A 19,719-nucleotide genomic window follows, 5' to 3' on the forward strand; every position below is an offset into this window, starting at 1 on the left:
TTATTTGTTTACGTACACCTGTATCAATTTAAAAAGGAAAAGGAAAATATGGAGTAGAAAAAAAATCATATATAATAAAAAATTACAAAGAAATTTCACTGAAGGTTCTGATTTTTTTTTTTTTTTTTTGTTTCTTATCAGATCTCATTACACTGACCTTGTCACTCCTTTTAACATTGATAAAACCTTTTTGTTTTATAATATTCTGAAAGGAAAATGAAACGCATAATTTTGATCTATTTGCTGCAATTGCGTCATGGTTAAAATAGTTTTGAATTTAATTGGGATTTAAATAATGTCTAAAAATAGATATGCGGTAGAAAATCACTCCATCATGACTCTGACATGCTCGATTTGAGCACGAGTAATTTGCATAATTATGGGCTTTGCGTTATGAGCCATGTAGTTGGCATTAAATATAGGTTGAACAATTTTTGAAATCGCCAGTGATTGTTTTGAAATTGTCCGTGAGAATTTGAAATATAAAATAGAGCCTAAAAGAGTCCGCGCCTTACTGAAATTCTAAGAGATATGGTTATTTCCTGACTAATGCAAAGACTCCATCGGAATGAAATTGCCGAGCAATTTAATGTTACATTCTGACCCCTACTCCCTAGAACCAATAGTTGCGGTGCTGCAATATCGTTTTATTCGACCTTATGCCTTGATTAATGACAATCATGACTGCAAAATTACGTATAATGTTATTTGGCTATCATCGTGTTGTATATAGTAGAATTTTCTAGCCTTATACTTAGGTATGCGTTTCTTTTTTCATTTCAGTATATTTTGCATAATAAAATTCAAAACTGTTTAATATTCTTCACTTCTTCAAGAATCCATGTAAATTGTCGATATTATCTTGCTGAAAAATAGTGAAATGTCAGGAATTTTTGAAATTCAAAAACATATAATATACCATTTAATAAAATTTTCTCCAAATCTGAAAAATGAGGCAAAAATTTGTAAGTAAATATCAAAATAGTAAATATCGCTAAATATTTTCAAAATTATTATTGAATTTTTCTTTTATTTTTGCGTTTTCGGATTATAAAAAAACTCCCACCTACCCATGAGATTGGGCAGAGAAAATTTGGACACCTAAAGTTATACAGAGAAGAAAATGTTACGGGTACCGATTGATTATTGAAAAAAAAAATTGTTAAATAATTAAAAATTGAAATTAAACTGATAAAATCTCCAATTAAGACATACTTCTTTAGAAGGTAAATTTAAGGAAAAATATGAACTGATGGTGTACTTTTGTTTGAACTATTCATGATTCATGATTTTAATGCTGAATGCAAGTTGAATTTTAAGTATGACTTCAATACATCTTTCCTGGCATGTTCTGTAGTGCGAGATCTCAACTTTCACGGCACGACTTCCATCTGCTTTAATTCAATAACTGAATTAGGGAGAGGGATTTGACCTTGTATAGATGTATTGGAAAATATTTTGTTGTGCTTTTCTGTATATCTGCTTACCATAGGCTTTATTATATACGTTTTCAATAAACAAATCATTTAGATTAGTCTTAATATAATGTGACGTATTTCTCTGGTTTTTGATGTAGCAAGAGGAATTGATGCTGCATTGTTGAGATAGGGTTCTTGAGAATTTAGAGGGAGGAAAATGCTTTTGAAAGATTATAGTGACTGTCGAAATATATATCATATTGAGCAAAATTTGATCCCGTGTTTTGATAAAGGATGTATTCAGAATTTCAAAAAATTGACCTATAGGAGAGAAGAATTTCACGGAAAAAGTCACATTTAAAAATCAATGTTCATTAGCCATTTTTTATCGTATTTTGGTCTGAATTTTTCAATTGTGCATTTTGAACCTAAAACCTATTATTTGCAGTTTAAAATTAAAATTTGGTTAAACAGCATTTTCTCCGTTTCTCCGTCATTTTTACCCAAGAATTTTGGTCTAGAAGTCCTTCAGGGCAGGCCTGCCCTTAAAAAAAATTATGATATATGCATTTATGATGCTGTGAAAGGTTGTGATCTAAGGAATAATTTAAGACAGGGTTTTTAGGGGCACCCCTGCCCCAGGTTTGAAATTCACAAAAGAAGAAAAAAAGAGAAAGAAAACCTGTTTTTGACAACCTGGATCATCTGTATATTCATACATGTACCATTTCTTGTCATTGCTAGAATACCTCGAATAGTATAACAGTTGACTATATATAAACACCGCGGGTACTTTTTTTTTTTTTAGAGAAATGGTTCTGATTCACCTGGTGCCATTCTTATATAGTTTTATATTCTCACCTTTTCAAATTTCTATATATCTTTCGGTAGTTTCTCTGAACAGAGAGAAAAAAGGTTGGGGATTTCACAAGATGTTTCTGTCTTCACATCCTTACACGTAAGTAAAACTGTATATGTATGTCAGTACTTCCTGCCTATTGGCAGAAGAAGTTAGCTGGTTTATATTTCTAGTGAAACGAACAGTTTATTCTGATCTAGTCTTTGGGGGGTTAGAGAAAGGTTCCCTCTTAGTTCTTTTCCTTCGATAAAGACTCAATTATACAATAATGAACGAGAGCTTTATTGTAAAATATGCATACACGGTGCCTATCTACAACAATGGAATACGCGGAAGGATACAAGAAGGTCACTACCATTATTGTTATTAGATCTATATGGTAATGTAAATGAATCTATCCACCATTTCAATTGGAAAACTGACTCCAAAGGCAATGTTACCTCTCATTAAGATAGCATGCAGAGGAATAAGATTTATTTTCAGCTACTTTTCATATTTTCTCTAGAAATGGACGGCTCTCAGTAATAACGTGTAAGTCATCTAACACAATAGCAACTTATTCCATGTTAGACTGTCAGTAATGATGTCGCTCTTATTCTGTACATGATGAAAAGAGAGTGTTTCATTTTGAATTCTCCATTGTTAACTCTTCTGTAAAAGAAGACAGAAAAAATACCCCAACACAGCAAATCTGAGAGATGTAAAATACTAAGTAGTTTTTTTTTTTCTGTATTAAATAAAATGTGATGCTGAATTAAAGTAAGATTTAATCTCTATTTATTGCTTTGATAATACGTATTATCCCATTTAATTAGATGTATATAGAAGAAAAAAGATAAAACAATTCCGATTAATGAGATTAAAAGATTTCTATTAGAAATTCAATATCATTTAATTTTGACATAAGTGACTAACAACCCCTATAACTTCCATACATGTACTAATGCCCCAGAAAAAATTTCTCAGTGGTCACTATAAATTTGTAATGAATTCTTCAGTAGTTAATGAAAATGATTATAATTTTTTTCAGATTATTCCTGCTTAGGTGTAACTTTTCTTATAAAAAACAAATAAATTCAAACATCAGTAAAAAATTCAGTCAACCATGACTTTTCTTTAAAGGTGCTTAGACACAGATTTTTGAACTTAATATTTTCTCAGATGTTCTGTATAATATCACGACTTGTATATTGCAATTGCATTTCACATGAAAATATAATTAAAAACTTATTTTATCTGGAAATTATTGGAACTACGAATTCTGGGACGCGTTTGATAAACACATCTTTGCACTTACACAAATTTTAACTTTATCCTTAATATTTAAGAAACAAAGCGATTTTGTATAAATGAAAAATATTACATCTATAATCCATAAAATTCAGAGTAGAAATGTTCGAAAGCAAAACCAACTCACCAGTATTGTCAGTCCGTGCTCTGTGATGTGTACAGAGTTTAACAAATTGAACAAACGTAAACTGTTCTTGTAAACAGGGCACGAGCTCTGTTATTGTTAATGTTTACGATTCACCGGGTGTGTTCAATTGTTAAACTCTGCACACACCACTGAGCACTGACTAACAATACTGTGAGTGGGTTTTGCTTTCGAACATTTCTACTCTGAATTTTCTGGGTTATAGTTTTAATATTTTCATTAATACACAACAAAATTGCCACTTTTCTTAAGTATTAGGAATAAAATTAAAATGTGTGAAAGCGCAAGGATCTGTTAATCCAACGTGTCCAGAAATTAAAAGGTTTAATAACTTCGAGATGAAATAAGATTTTATTATATTTTAGTATGAAATGCTATAGTAACATATACGTCATGAAATTATACAAAAAAATGAGAAAATATTTACTTCAAATCTGTGTCCAAGCACCTTTAAAACATCTTTCATGCAATTTATTTTAGAATAATGTGTTTCGTCATTGAATTGTCGCTTAAGGAAACCATTTAAAATTCAAATTCAAAATGCGTGTTTGCTTTGCGATTAAATTTTAATTAAAATAATAAAAGTGACTACTTAGAAGTTTCGTTAATTGTGGTGTTGAACAATCTAAAGTTAGTGAAATCATGAAATGAGATCGATTTTGCATAATAGGGAAAAAAAAGGTTTTCACAATACATTTTGCAACCGTTCTTGAAGAAAAGAAGAACACTGGAAAGTAGATAATTTGAGACATTCTAGATTGAAGAAAAAAAAGACACTTTAGAATAATACTAATAAAAAGATGTTGTTTACTTGTAATTTATGAAGATGGAGGATGGCCTATTTTAACTTAGTAAATCGGAACTGCAAATTTGATGCAAAGCATATCTTTTGAAATGGAATAATGCAAATATCATGGATTGGGCAATAGGCAAAAGTGTTTGAGATCGCTGGAGAATTAGGAAATAACTTCAAATGACAAGAAATCTTTCGAAAATGAGAGAGAGCAAAAGGCTATTCCATTTTAGGAAAAATCGTCTCTTTTATCTGACACATTTTTTAATAAGTATAATTATCTATATTCGGTACAACTCATAAGCTTCCCACGTGCATTTTTCATACTAATGAGATCTTTTTAAAGATAATAGTAAAACATGTAACTTGAGAATCTTGCCTCAAATCCCGTTATATATGTATATTACAGTGTACCAAAAATATAATAATGGACATCTCTCCAGCTTAACTTCCGAATGCCTCTGACAAAGGCCTGTAGACATTTATAATCAGTACCCACATGTGATTCCTAAGTATAATCAAGATTTATTAAAACTGAATGACTAATCAGAAATTTTCAAGACAAATTATAGGAAATAACTGATCTTAATGAGATTAATTTAATTAAAAAGACATAAATTGTGTGGGGGTCCATAACCGGATATTTCATCAATTCTTACAAACAAGCAGTTTAATTAGATTCCTAATAATGGAATAAACAACCTTTAAAGTAGACTCCTTTTACAGCTATGTTAATATTTGTTTGTGTCGGTGAATTCTATATAGTATTACATGATTATTTTGACATTCAGACAAATTAGAAAATATGCGTCAGAGAACAAATTAAGGACCTCTTGATTGAAAGTGACAGAGCTAGCAAACGAATTCGAAGACAACTAAATTTGTGACTGATACATCGGTGCTGATGTAGATACAGAATATCAACAACAGTATAATAAGGATTTTTGTTAATGGGTGTTTTATTGACCAAATAGCGGCCACTCCGTTTTACTAATCATAGACTGTCTGCACTATTACGCATTGTCATCAGATTAAAGCAGAAGATATGGGTTGTTTTTTTTATTCATTAGAAAACAGAAAGAATACTATTATAAAACAAATGATTTTTTCAGTAAAAATATTAGACATAGTGTCGTGATCAATGGGTTATTATGGCTAATGTTTTCGTGTGCGAGTTATAAATCCTTGAGAAGAATGATTTTGTTTTCCCCATATGGAAGACCATGAAATCTTCCTGATACTAGGATTTTTTTTTTTTTTTTTTTTTTTTTTTTTTTTTTTTTTTTTTTTGTCAGGAATAAAACTTTGAAAATAAATTCGTATTTCTGTTTGTGATAAGGAAGTCCAAATTAACTTTAATGGTTTGTATAGACAGCTAGGGACACACTTTTTAAAACGTATTTGCTATTTATTTTTAGTGTTCGTAATTTTAAGATTGAAATACAAATAAAACACGAATACAAGTGAGATAGTAGAAAGTCTATTTAAAAAAAAAAAAAATAAATAAAAAAAAAAAAAAAAAAAAAAACTGTAGTTAATAGGAATCTACATTACCCTATACATGTAGCAGAAAAATATAACTGGCTACATGTACGTGGGTTAGCCGTAGATATCATACGAACTTAGGCAGAGACTCCAAAATTGGACAGATTTCAGCGAATAAAAAGCTTTTATTTATTTATGTCACTTTTTGGCGAAAGTACTCCAGCTTTATTCTGGCAGAAGGGAGGAGTGGGGGATATTGCTATGATTAAGATGGCTATCCCATAGAGTATTTTGAGGTAATAATTTTTAGGAGTGATATTTCCATATTTTCCTAGTACTGTACTCAGGCGGAAATTTCCCTTCCAAAATGTGAGTGAAATAACTACTTTCTAGATAAGGAAAATATTTGACACGAGGTACTAGTGTACTAGTATAGTACTAGTTCTGCGCAGTAAATTAATGGTAAAATGCTTAATGTTTTGCAGAACTTGTATAAAAATGCCAAATCTTGTGAAAGAAGCGGTGCGAAATGCTCAGAGTTTTTTACGTGTAATATCGGTGTGAGACAAGGTGAAAATCTATCTCCCCTTGTTTTCATTATTTCTTAATGATTTGACTGATTTCTTGTCCCACGCATATAATGGGCTCACTGATGTTGGTAAAATATCTCATTTACTTTTTAATAATGATGATATTGGGATGTTTTTTAAGTTGTATTTGTTACTATATGCTGACGACACCGTTATATTTGCTGAAACTGCATCTGAGTTACAGACAGCCCTGAATGCTATGTATCTTTACTGTGAAACTTGGAATCTAAAAGTTCAAAAACAAATGTTGTAATATTTTCAAAAAGTGGACAACCTGAAATACTTTTTTTTATGTGCAATGGTGAGAAATTATCAACTGTAGAAGAATTTCAATACCGTGGCATTATTTTTTTCAAGGAAGGGTAACTTTCAGAAGAATAAATTAAGACTTGTGCAACTATAGCTTTGCTAACCTGTTTAACAGCGATGATAAATTTACCTTAATTGGCTTGGCAAAATTATGTAAGATTGTAATGTCTTTAGTTCACTCTTGAAATTCCTTCCAATACCTCTAAATTAATATTGTATATATGTTAATTCTTTGTTCATTTGATGCCTTTTCATTGTTGATTTATTTCTTTTTGTACTTTTATGCCTCATGTGAGGCCATTAAGTGAATAAAATGTTTCATGTTTCAAAATGTTTCATGAAAGAAGCATGACATTGGATCAACCTACCAGTCCCTAGGCAATAACATGTTTTACAGTAAAATCGCAGACGAAAATATATATATATATATATATATATATATATATATATATATATATATATATATATATATATATATATATATGTATGTATGTATGTATGTATGTATGTATTATTAAAGAAAGAAAATGTCAGTCAGTTTTCAAGAATAATACTGACATAAGCAATATATACTACATATCTTTTTTGTAGTTGCGTATGTACATGTATAGCACCAATACTGCTTAAAGAAAAGGCAGAGATATAGCACTTTTTTCTGAAATAGCTTGTTAACTCCAAACTTCCTTTATACATGCGAATGTATACCGATAAAGTATGCCTAATCCATTCTTTAAAGCTGTTACGTTTTCAAGTTATCAATATCCAACCATGTCCCGTTGCAATCTTTTGTTGGGGGAGGGTAATTTTATTTTCTTTAAATGCTAAACGTAATACATACATCGTCTTTTAGTTATCGATGTAGATTGGTCGAGCTTTAAATAGTAAAGTAAATAGTTTTTACTTTTTTTCCAGAAGATTATCATCGTCGGTTGACCATTTACCCACCCAATGTACTTTAAAAATTCAAGAGCCGCCTTCTGTATATACACGGGGAAAGAAACACAACGAATGTGTTTTTTCAGAATTTCATATCGGGGGGGGGGGGAGGGGGTGACTTTAAAGAAATACAATTCCCTTGAGAAGCAAAAGGTGACAGCATCGTAAATTATCACAAAGTATGTACTGTCAAAATTAGGGGGGGGGGGGGCACCCCACTTCCATCCCTGCCCCCCCCCCCCCCCCGGTTTCTACTGGCCTGCATTTTATAAATCATTCAACAGAAGGCATATGGGAAGTAGACATTATCAAACTTTAATTTTGATCGTAAACTATTAACAAACAACTCCCTTCTCGTAAAAAAAAAACTGAATGAACAATATGCCAAACCAGAGTCCTTATGATTCACGGCATTGATAACTGATTTTGTTTTCGCGGAAATAGAAAGTGTGTCAGAATGTTACACCTATGTTATTACATGTTAGTGAATTCCGCCTCCGCTATCTTTGTGAGCAAAGAAGATTGTAATATGACCTTTGCATGCCTAACTTATCAAGGAATTTACGGGTTTTAAAGAGATAGAATTTAAAAGAATGTATGCGGGCTCCCTACGATACAAACACGATGTTTTAGAATTAGGGTGAATAAGGAGATTTGTTTTTCAAGTTATTATCTAGACAACCCGAAGTTTAAATAGGATTTTTGCAATAAAAACATTTTATTTCTAAATTAAATTAAAAAAAAAATGAATATTAAAACAAAAAACAACATCGGCAATAATAGAGAAGTCAGGTTTGCAAACATTTTCAGAAATAAAACTTTTTGCTTGAAATATATTTTCTTCTCCTGATATATAACAACATATCGGAATTCTTTCCCTGCCTTTGTAGTATTTTTGATAATTTATAATTAAAACCACTACGCAGCTAGGTTAAGGACTCCCATATATACGTCAGCCTATGCAGAGGTTCGGTAATGCTATTATGACGTCACGTTAAAACAATACAAATGAATCTCGATGAATAAATACTATATGTTCTTTTTAAAACACATTAAATACTTTCGTTTATCATTAATATTATAAAGATAAATGGATGTGCAACTTATCTTGCCATAATAGCACTTAGCGTATGTAGAATGAAAGCCAGCTTGATCTCGCTGTACTTACTGAGGTGACGTCATTTCTTAGTTTGACACGCAGTTTCTCTGTACTTGAGGCGTGGATCAAGCTTTTATCGTAGCTTGTAAAAATAAAGATAAATACGAAACACGCGTAGTCGGACCAAAAGAGAGAAATATTCTGAAATATATTAATCCATATTTTATTGTCAAACTAAATTGATAATGTGTAGACTTTATATTAGGCCGTAGGGAGCACATTTGTACAGTAACATGCTAGAATGACAGGTCCAGCCCCTCGAAAATATCAAAAGTTCAACGATATCCGCTTCACTATAAATTCTAAATTTTTAAACACGTGTAGCTATTATCCCTACTATTCTGAAAAGTGCTGGGAGCTGGTTGTGCTTTGTTGATTTATTCCGTAATGTAACATTATTCCAATGCGAATTACATTTTTGACTGGAGTTTTTAGAAAGACGGCTAAATTTCAAACAATTCCCGAGCATGAGGAAGTTGCTCCCAGCACTTTTCGTGTTAAGGAATTTGTCTCAAAGATAACAGAATAAATTTTATAGCGTAAAAATGCCCGTATATCGTTGAACTTTTACGATCTTTGTAGTAGTACATATATGTTCTAATTTTAAAATTGTCACGTGACAAACAGCTGATGTAAGCGATGTCGTTTTGGCCGAACTCAGCAGAGACCCGATATATACAAGTGCAAACACCACATATCACATTTATCAAAACTAATGCTGTTAAAAAAAAATATTAAAATTGTATTCATTTTCCCTGAATATATTAAGGCGTATATTTCATGGGCGTCCTTAACCTAGCTGCGTAAGTATCAAATAAAACAATGCCTACAATTTGACGATTTTTTGTTTATTTCACTTCTTTTTTAGTAGAAAATGGACGAAAGATAGTGAAAAAAGACAGAATCGTTAGTTTGCGTGTTAGTGACCGATTCTCAGCTTCTGAGAGTGTAATAATTAGCGGTCTCTCTAAACCTGAAAGTGCAAATCTCCCGTTATATTTTGTTGATTCTAATGGCCTAAGTGCCTTTTGATCAGATAAAACATGGAATAATTGCTTTATAAAACGACATTTATTGCCGACAGGCCAGCGTTCCTGTAGTAAAATGAAGAGTGTAGCTTTCAGCTTTATATCTCCTGAACGCCAGCAAATGGAAATAAAGCGATGCAGGTTCAAGATCCTTAAATTCTGATTATGTAGATCAGCGCAAACGTTAAAAGAGAGACAACTCCTACTAAATAAAGTGAAAACCATTGTTTCATCCCCCTCCCTCTCTCTCTCTCTCTGACATCACGCATGAAAATTAATGTAAAATTAAGTAATAACCATAATTGTTTACATTTTGATAAAGAAATGTCTAAAGTTTACAATAATTAAGCAAAATATTGAATTAAAATATTATATTAATATATAAAGTTAATATGTACATTTTTTTGGACTTAATTGCATGTTATTTACTGTGATGAATGATCTTCAAATAACTGATAATTAATAAAAAAAAAATACTGCTGCGGCCCTAATAGGCTTCCGTATCATGCAGAAAAATAGTGAAACTGGCTCAAAATTTAAACTAAATGTATTTGTTTTAATATATACAAGTGAAACTATCTGTTTAAATACAGCGAACACTGTATATCTTCACATGAACTTGTTATAGTCATTTAAAGTCTGCAGTAGAAATAAGTAATCCGTTAATAAAATATTAACCTGGATACAATGCGGGTATTTACTCGGCCTATTTAATTTCTCTTCTTAGTCTCGCTACTTATACTCTGACGTTTGATTTTTAAGGTCGCACTTTGTCAAATATTTCATTTTTCATGGCGAACAAACTTGTAACCGAGGTAAGATTAAAATGTAAAATTTTTGTTTCTTGTAGTCATTGAGTAGAGAAAAAATGATATTTGTATTGAATAACGTTGATGTTAGTCATTTAGAATCTTTGTTTTGTCATAGTTGTAAGAAAACCTCTCAGTTGAAAAATGGAGGTAATACCTTTCGTTTGTAAAGAAAAAATATGTGCATGATGAAAATGGGAGACAAAGAATGAATGGCCAATACTTTATTTTTGTAAAGGCTTACAAAAGCTTTATATCTTTTGTCAAGAAAAAAAATCATCGTGAAATAAAAAAAAAAGTATAAAAGTTTTATTTCTCTTTATTATCAGGCACGCGTCCGATATCATTCAACAAGTTTTACATGTTACCTTCAAACGTTGAATTATAAAGACCAACAATTGACAACTGTTTGTGGAATTCTGATATTTATGTCCTATTTACTTAGAATATTTGACGATGTAAACATACACTAGAATGAAAAAAAGGCAGTTCCTCTCGGCAGTCTTCCTGCTGTTGAATTTGATTCATCTCATACATGGTAAGATTCTCTCTCTCTCTCTCACCCTCTCGATCGATCGATCGATCGCATGTGAAGCGCTTTTGATTTTGTCAAGAGAGCACCCTTGCTTTTGATACATTTGAGCTTTGTGTGCATAAATGTGTGTATAAATACCATTACTGACTTTTTATTTTCCGCTTTCGGGTTTTCGATGTCCTGTTGAATATTAATTATTAATATCTTCTTTTAGGCACATGCACCAAGCCTCCCCTACCTGCCAATGCTTACGCGCTGACGGAGGACAAGACGTCTTATGCCGTGGCAGAAAAGTACACAATCGTGTGTCTCCCCAGCTACACCCTCAATGGGGAGTCAGACTTAATCTGTCAGATCGGGGGCACTTGGTCTAGCGCGCCCCCTACCTGTGTATCAGATAGTAAGTCACCCCTGTTTTACATTTGTAAATTGTTTTAAATTGTACTACATTACCCTAACCCCCCCCCCCCCCCCCCCCGATAAAAAGACCAAATAAATGATAGAATATCGTTTCATCTGAGTATGTTTTCTGTTAAATAAGAGTCAATATTGTTTTGACAATCGGATAATTAACAATTGTAACACTTAATTATTTGCCCATTCTGCATGAGACATATAAAGAGGTTTAGATTTGACATGAAATCTTTACGGCATATAAAATATCTTCACAATGTCAAGTCATTGTGATTATGCATATCAGAAAAATCTTTAATTGACCTTAAGCTTATAGAGATTCAGAATAATACATTAGATTAATTTTTCAGGTATTGTGGATGTTCCTTGGTGGGTCCTTTTGTTGGGTGTAGTCGGTGGATTAATCCTTATTCCATGTTGTTTACCAAGGATTATATTTTGCTTCATGTAAGTATTTGTGCAATTTTTATTCACTGCAGGATATTTCGCATCCTTTACTTCACAAATCTATATACCAGATGTCATCAAGATGTATATTAATAGCTTGTTTGATTTATGAAAAAAAAGGAATATTTTTTAGTTTAATAAAAACATATTTGGTAAACAGGTGACCCCGTTCCCACTGTAGTCACGCCTGCTAGATAACAAAATTAATAATCTGCCATTATGGTATCACTGAATCAAGTCTTCATCTGCCACTGCAACAATTGATTTAGTATTGTGGAACAAGAAAAGTAACTCGTACAAAAACCAGTACCAGCTGGATACAGTATAACATTTACCTTTTTCAATAACTATTCATAAATAAATATAGCGTGGTGTTGGACCATATTCTTCTTGTGGAATTTTCAGATCACCACTCTAAATCCTACGGAAGCCCATTTAGGACCTATCAAAAAATATTTTTGAATTCGATATAACGAATTGTCGAATTTGTTATAACGAATTTAATTCGTTATAACAGTTTCTTTGAATTCGTCATAACGAATTTAATCTGTTATAACAAATTTATTGAATTCGTTATCACGAATTCAAAAATTTGTTATAACGAATTAAGTTCGTTATAACAAATTCTGAAACTTGTTATAACGATTTAAATTCGTTAAAACGAATTCTCTAATTTGTTATAACGACTTAAATTCTTTAAAATGAATTCAATAAATCGTTATATCGAATTCATACATATTTTTCTATAGGCCCGATTGTTGAATTTGATTTAACGAATTTAATTCGTTACAACAAATTTTTGAATTTGTTATAACGAATTAAATTTGTTATAACAAATTTTACAATTCGTTTAAACGAATTTAATTCATTACAACAAATTTCTGAATTCGTTATAACTAATTCAACAAATTTGTTATAACAGATTAAATTCGTTATAACGAATTCAAAGAAATTGTTATAACGAATTAAATTTGTTATAACAAATTCTACAATTCGTTATATCGAATTTGAAAATATTTTTTGATAGGTCCTAAATGGGCTTCCGTAAAATCCACCCCACCCGACCAAAAACTCTTCTTCTTTTTTTACCTGAAAGAGCTATTTGAGCTTTTATAGTTTTTGAGCTGGAGTATGAATTCTATACATGTATAAAACAAAGTTTAGTCATCATCCGTAGTACGATCTTATAGATTTATGTGAAGTGATTACAGTATTAACTTTTTAGTGAAAAAATATAAAAATATTCAATTGTTTTGCACTATCAGTATTTTTGCCCTTTGGCCCATCCTTTCCCTTTTCTGTTATTGTTGTGACGGTACATATTGTCGTTTTGTACATATTGTCGTCGGCGACAATATGTACCTACCCTCACTGCACATATTGTCGTCCATCGGAACATATTGTCGCCGGCGACAATATGTACCAAGAGGAGCCTTATTTTCCTCCTGCATAATGGGCGACAAAATGTACAGTCAAGCACCAGCACATATTGTCGTCGGCGGCAATATGTACAGTCAATGTCGGCATATATTGTCGTCGATATTTTGTTTTGACGAATGTTTACCTGAGAAAGGAAAGAGCGGTTGACATACACACACGCACGTACGGAGGGAGACAGACAGCATTACTCGCAGTACCGTAGGGAGAAAATTTTTTGGTCAGAAAATTGTGTCCAGGATTGATGTACATCACTATGATATGTCAAGATAATGTAATTCTTGAGATATCTGATAAATCAGCCTATTCTTTTTTTCTTGTAATATACGTATACTTGGAGATTGAATACATGTATTAGTTTTTTGCTCAGTAATAATGATTATTTGGAAATTAATTTTTTGCGTTATTCTTATATACAATCATGTGCCGATATAATTGGTCTTGGGCTTGACATTATTAGATCACCTAAACTGGAAGTTTAAGTGAGCTTTACTGATCACATTTTGTCTAACCGTCCCTCTGTCTGTTAGCTGTTCACAATTTCAGCTTCTTCTCAACTACTGGGTCAATTTCAACCAAACTTGCCACGAAGCATCCGTGAATATAGCTGCAGAGCTGTAGCTCTCTGGTTGAAAGCATTCGGACAGAAAACCAGAGAGCTACAGATCCAAGCGTTGTAAAAACCTTCGATTTACGCCGCCACTTTTTTGTCGCTCGCTTCGGGTATTATTTCTTGTATTTTATGCCTTCCCCCACTTTGAGAATGGTATCCGATAATTAAACATATATTTTTACTCCTATTCCTAATATTTTTTTTACCTTTCAACGGTCCCAAACAGCCATTAATGGATGTGGAATGTCGGATTAAAATATTCCGACGTCCATATTGGGGTCGTGCGAAAAAAGGCCTCTCAAAGAACATAATGCACTTGTCGAGAAAATGTAAATAAAAATATTTAAAATACAGGAGGTTCAAATATCATGAATATTGTCTATAACGAAGACAATGTGTACGTAAAAAAGAAATAAGATAAATAAAACTCGGGCGTGTTATTTCAGGACGACATCAATGAATCATGGATGTCGGAATACATTTTTAACTGATACTCCATACTCCACATTATACGGCCGTTTGGAAACGTTGAAAGGTAAATAAAGTATCAGGAATAGGAGTAAAATATATGGTTAATTATCGAATACTATTCTTAAAGCGGGGGAAAGCATAAAATACAAGAAATAAAACCCGAAGCGAGCGACAAAAAAGCGGCGGCGTAAATCGAAGGTTTTTACAACGCTTGGATCTGTAGCTCTCTGGTTTGTCTGTCTGAATTTTTTCAACCAGAGAGCTACAGTTCTGCAGCTACCGTGAATAAAAGGGATTCAAGTTTGTTCAAATGAAGGGCCATGCCCTCTTTCAAGGGAAGTAGTTAAGAATAAGTGAAAATTTAGTGACATCTTTTAAACATCTTCTCAAGAACCACTGTGTAAGAAAAGTTGAAACTTATGTGAAAGCTTCATTATGAAGTGTAGATTCAATTTTATTCAGACCATGTCCCTCGGGAGAAGGGTGTGGCTACAATAGGTGATCATAAGTTTTTCATAGAATATTTAGAAAAATCTTTTTTTCAATAACTACTGGGTAAGAAGAGAAGATACTTATGTGAAAGCTTCATTATACAGCGTATATTGAATTTTGAGGTGCTGGAACGAAAAAATTCCCTCACTGCTCAATGACCCTGAGTGCCAAGCATAGGTCTAAATTTGCAGCCCTCCACCGGCAAGTAGTGACGTCTACATACGAATAAAAAGGTCTCGAGATGGACATTATAACAAAAAACAAACAAAAATAAAATCAATTTTGTTCAAATCATGACCCCAGGGGTAAGGTGGGCCACAATGGGTGATCAAAGTTTTACATAGGAATATATATAGAAAATCTTTAAAAAATCTTCTCAAAAACCAGACAGATGTAGCACACCCCCCCCCCCCCCTCCCGGAGGTTTGATTTTTTTTATTTTGCTTTGGTAAATTCTGATTGTTTAACTTATATATACTCTCAATTGAGTCCACAGATAAAATTTCATAATTAAATATTTTACTTAACATATATGTCGCCCGCGTGGCGAAGTGGTAGAGTATCTGCTCTAGAGTCGCGGAGTAAGGAGTTGATCATTACGTCACGGGTTCGAATCCCACTGTGGGGCGTGGAGACTGATCCTTCGGATGAGACCGTATAAACCGAGATCCCTCACTGCTCAATGGCCCTAAGTACCGAGCATATGTCAAAATTTGCAGCTCTCCACCTGCAAGTGGTGGCGTCTCCATATGAGTGAAAAATTCTCGAGAGGGACGTTAAGCAACAAACAAACTTAGCATATAACATACAGTAACACACCTTTACATTCAAATGACTTTTTTTTTGTTTGTCAAAAAAAAATTCTGAACCGCCCCCCCCCTTTCCGTTCTGAAATTTCTGGATCCACCACTGAGGAACAGCAAGAGGCCCGCGGGAATATATGGGAAAATTGTTTAAAAATTATCTTCTCAAAAACAACAAAGCAATGATAAGTCATATTTATATGGACCATTGCCGTGCATTGTCATGCGACATGTTCTGATGGACGATAATATGCGCAGTGAGGTAGGTACACATTGTCGCCGGCGACAATATGAACACGGCGACAAAATACCGTCGCAATCACGCTGCATGAAATAGCATACGTGATACGTCAGTGTGATTCACACACCAATTACATTCACAAAACTACCAAAAAACAAAAAAAAGAGAAATCTTTAAACAACAATATATGTGGGGCGACAATATGTACAGTGAGGGTGAGGCACATAATGTCGCCAGCGACAATATGTACATGTGTAACTTTTCAACCGGCGACAATATGTATCGATGGAGGACGATATGTGCAGTGAGGGTAGGTACATATTGTCGCCGACGACAATATGTACAAAACGACAATATGTACCGTCACAATTGTTTTTAATACGATAGGATAAGGAAATAGCCATCTATGTACAGTAACATACGGAATAGAGATTTCTACTTATAACTCTTATAAGCTACACATCTTAAAACACAGCGCAATGATAGGAAAACGGAAATATGTACTTTACATGTAATATATAACTCTGTATTTTTTTTAATGATTTATTTAAATAATCACTGATTGTTAAAACATGTACAGTAAGCTATTTATCAGATATTTCAATGATAGTATGTTTACACAAATTTATACAGGAACAAGAAAAAGAAAGGAGAAGAAGACGATGAGAAAGCCTTGTACAAGGGGGGAGAGAAGGGAGGGGGAATGTGGAGGAGTGGTCATGGAAACCCCGTCACCCCCATCACAGACAGGGGGAAACACCAGCTCCACAAAATGTGAAGAAATAGAGAGCCATTTGTTATGTGTAGAGAATGTGGTTACATCAGCTAATTCTTAACGATCACCTGTTAAGGATACATGAAGCTTTTAAAATTATTTGATTTATGAAACGATGTTTTGAAGATATCTGTGCTACCAGAAATACAATACTTTGACACATGTTTGCTTTTCAATTAAAAGCACACAATATAAGATGCTTTCAATTTATAGAGTACAAGATATGGTTAATATTTGAAAATCAATAAAGAAAAAAAATAATGAATTCTCTTTGCAATTTTAACTAAGACTTGAAAAGTCCGCTGGCGGACTTTAAAGTACTTTTAGGTTTCTAACTAACAGTCACTGTATCAGATGTAAAGTTTACAAACATATGTATGACGAAAATAAACTTGTGATATTTATTATCTGTGTGTTAGAGTACGTCTTTTGTTAAATATCAACTGATGGAGCACGCTACTGATATCATCTCCAAACACATGTAAGGTGAAAAAGTAAAGAACAGATTCGCATGTATACTAATAGCCGTAAATGTCAAATGTAGGATCGTGCTAACATAACGTTAGCCTGAACATTCAAATTTCATTATTATATATTCATCATTAAATAGGTTTTCCTTCTACTCTGTCTGAGTTAATGATTGGAATGATTATCAATACCGCTCTGTTTGAGGGTAAATTACACACTATTTCTTTTTTCTTTAGAGACGGGAATTGGAAAAGAAACTATTTGCATTCTGTTTTTCCCCTAATTTCCTATTAATAGATAAGAACTGGATGTCTCATTTACTACACCTATAACTTAACATCTATTCCCCAGGATACTTGCCACTGGTGCTTATAACTTTTATACTTTTATTTTGCTCTTACCCTTAACGTCTTCAGCTTGCTTCTGCATGCCTGACGTTCCGAAAGATTTCCCTTAAATTACATATCCTTTGGCTAGTCCATTCCAATGGTTGTCAGGTCATTCGACTGTTTGAAGTCTTCATTGCCCTTTACGCAAACAGCCCTTAAATATTTCACCTATATATTTCTATGTAAAAAGTTGATCCACTGTTGTGGTCCAGCAAAAGCCCCCGGGGTCATAATTTGAACAAACTTGAATCTTCACTACCTGAGGATACTGAATTAATATGACTGCTTAGCTGTGCTTTAGAAGAAGTTTTTAAAGATGTTTCCGATACATTCCTATGGTAAACTTTGATCTCCCATTGTAACCCTGTCCTAACCCAGGAGACATGATTGAAATAAACTGGATTCAACACTACCGGATGATACTATGACTATGTTATGACTATATTCCTATGTAAAACTTAGAACCCCTCTGGTGGCTCCAAGGGTGATGATAAAAAAAAAACAAAAAAAAAAACAAAAAAAAAACTTGCATCTAGAGTATGTAATAAAGCTTTCACATGAGTTTCATCTTTTCTTTCCAAGTTGTTCTTGATGATGCCACTAAATTTTCACGAATTCTTAATCACCCCCCCCCCCCCCTTGAAGAAGGGCTTGGCACTTCCTGTGAAAAAAAAACAAACTTTAATTTCCTTCACCCAAGGATGTTTTGTGGTAAGTTTAGTTGAAATGCGAGAAGAAATCGAAAATGTGAAATGTTTTAGACGATACACGACAGAAAACACACGATAGACAGACGCCGGACACTCTTTAATAAGAAAAGCACACTTGAGCATACGGCTCTGGTGAGCTATTTACTTTGAAACATATATGAAGATCTTTACAAAAATCTTCACCTCGAGAAGAACAAAGCTATTTTTCGTGATATTAATATAAAAGCATCGTCAGGTAATGAGGATTCAAGTTTTTTCAAATCTTACAAAAGATGAAAATCTTCGAAATCACATTTCAGTGTTTAATACATTTTACATCTCAGTAAACCCTACCTATACTGGACTCCTAAAATCAAAAAATTCTTTACAAACAGAGATACATTGCTGGGACCAGCAAATGCTCTGCCAAAACCCCAAACTTTACAAAAAATATTGACTGCAAAAAGAGAGGAACCTCCAACGTACTGCATGCGTTACAGCATATTCATGAAATGATATAAATCAGATTTCAATTCTTAAAATTTACATTTTCATTAGACTGGTGGCTTTGAAGTTTTGATTAGTATATATTCCTATGAAAAAGAATTTATTGAAGTAATTCGACTTGAATCAAATTATGATCTGATGCTTGTACAATACATTGTAATAATTGTTTCTAACCATGGCATTGCTAGAGCTGCTCTTGCGATATTTAAAGACATACTTCTTTTATTAGGTCACCTGAGCCACTCAGGTGACCTATTGCTATCTGTTTTCGTCCGTCGTCGTGCGTCGTCCGTCGTGCGTCGTGTGTTAACATTTGAAAATTTTCAGGTTCTTCTCTGAAACCACTGAACGAATTTCAGCCAATTTTAGCATATGGCATTTATGTGTGTAGGGGAACAAAATTTGTGAATTTCATGGTCCCTGCCCCCCTGGGGCCTGAGGAATGTGACTAAAACCACCAAAATTAATGCAATCTTTAAAAATCTTCTTTATTCCTGGACATCATGCAGTCAAACTGTTGGCATGATTGTAATAGGCATTGAGCCCTCTACCAAAATTGTGAAATTTATGGCCCCAGGGTCAGGGGTTCTGGTGCTAGGGCGGGGCTATATAGATCA

General features: G+C 33.1%; 1 protein-coding gene across 1 annotated transcript; it reads left to right on the plus strand.

Annotated features, from left to right (window-relative positions):
• Positions 1–11,295: 11,295 nt before the first annotated feature.
• On the plus strand, positions 11,296–17,056 carry LOC133180585 (complement component receptor 1-like protein). The gene is made up of 4 exons (XM_061315063.1): positions 11,296–11,359; positions 11,571–11,756; positions 12,121–12,217; positions 16,908–17,056. Exons 1-4 carry the CDS (start codon positions 11,296–11,298, stop codon positions 17,050–17,052), a joined length of 492 nt encoding a protein of 163 aa, XP_061171047.1. The 3' UTR covers positions 17,053–17,056.
• Positions 17,057–19,719: the final 2,663 nt, after the last annotated feature.

Source organism: Saccostrea echinata, unplaced genomic scaffold (assembly GCF_033153115.1).
Source record: "Saccostrea echinata isolate AGI-Se365-2 ecotype Australia unplaced genomic scaffold, CSIRO_AGI_Sech_v1 ptg000007l, whole genome shotgun sequence".
Taxonomy (NCBI): Eukaryota; Metazoa; Mollusca; class Bivalvia; order Ostreida; family Ostreidae; genus Saccostrea; species Saccostrea echinata.

Bases quoted from the DNA above. Each gene is read 5' to 3' on its own strand.
- LOC133180585 (XM_061315063.1), top strand. From the start codon at position 11,296: ATGAAAAAAAGGCAGTTCCTCTCGGCAGTCTTCCTGCTGTTGAATTTG. The intron at 11,360-11,570 runs GTAAGATTCTCT...ATCTTCTTTTAG, and splicing joins TTTGATTCATCTCATACATG to GCACATGCACCAAGCCTCCC. The intron at 11,757-12,120 runs GTAAGTCACCCC...TTAATTTTTCAG, and splicing joins CCCTACCTGTGTATCAGATA to GTATTGTGGATGTTCCTTGG.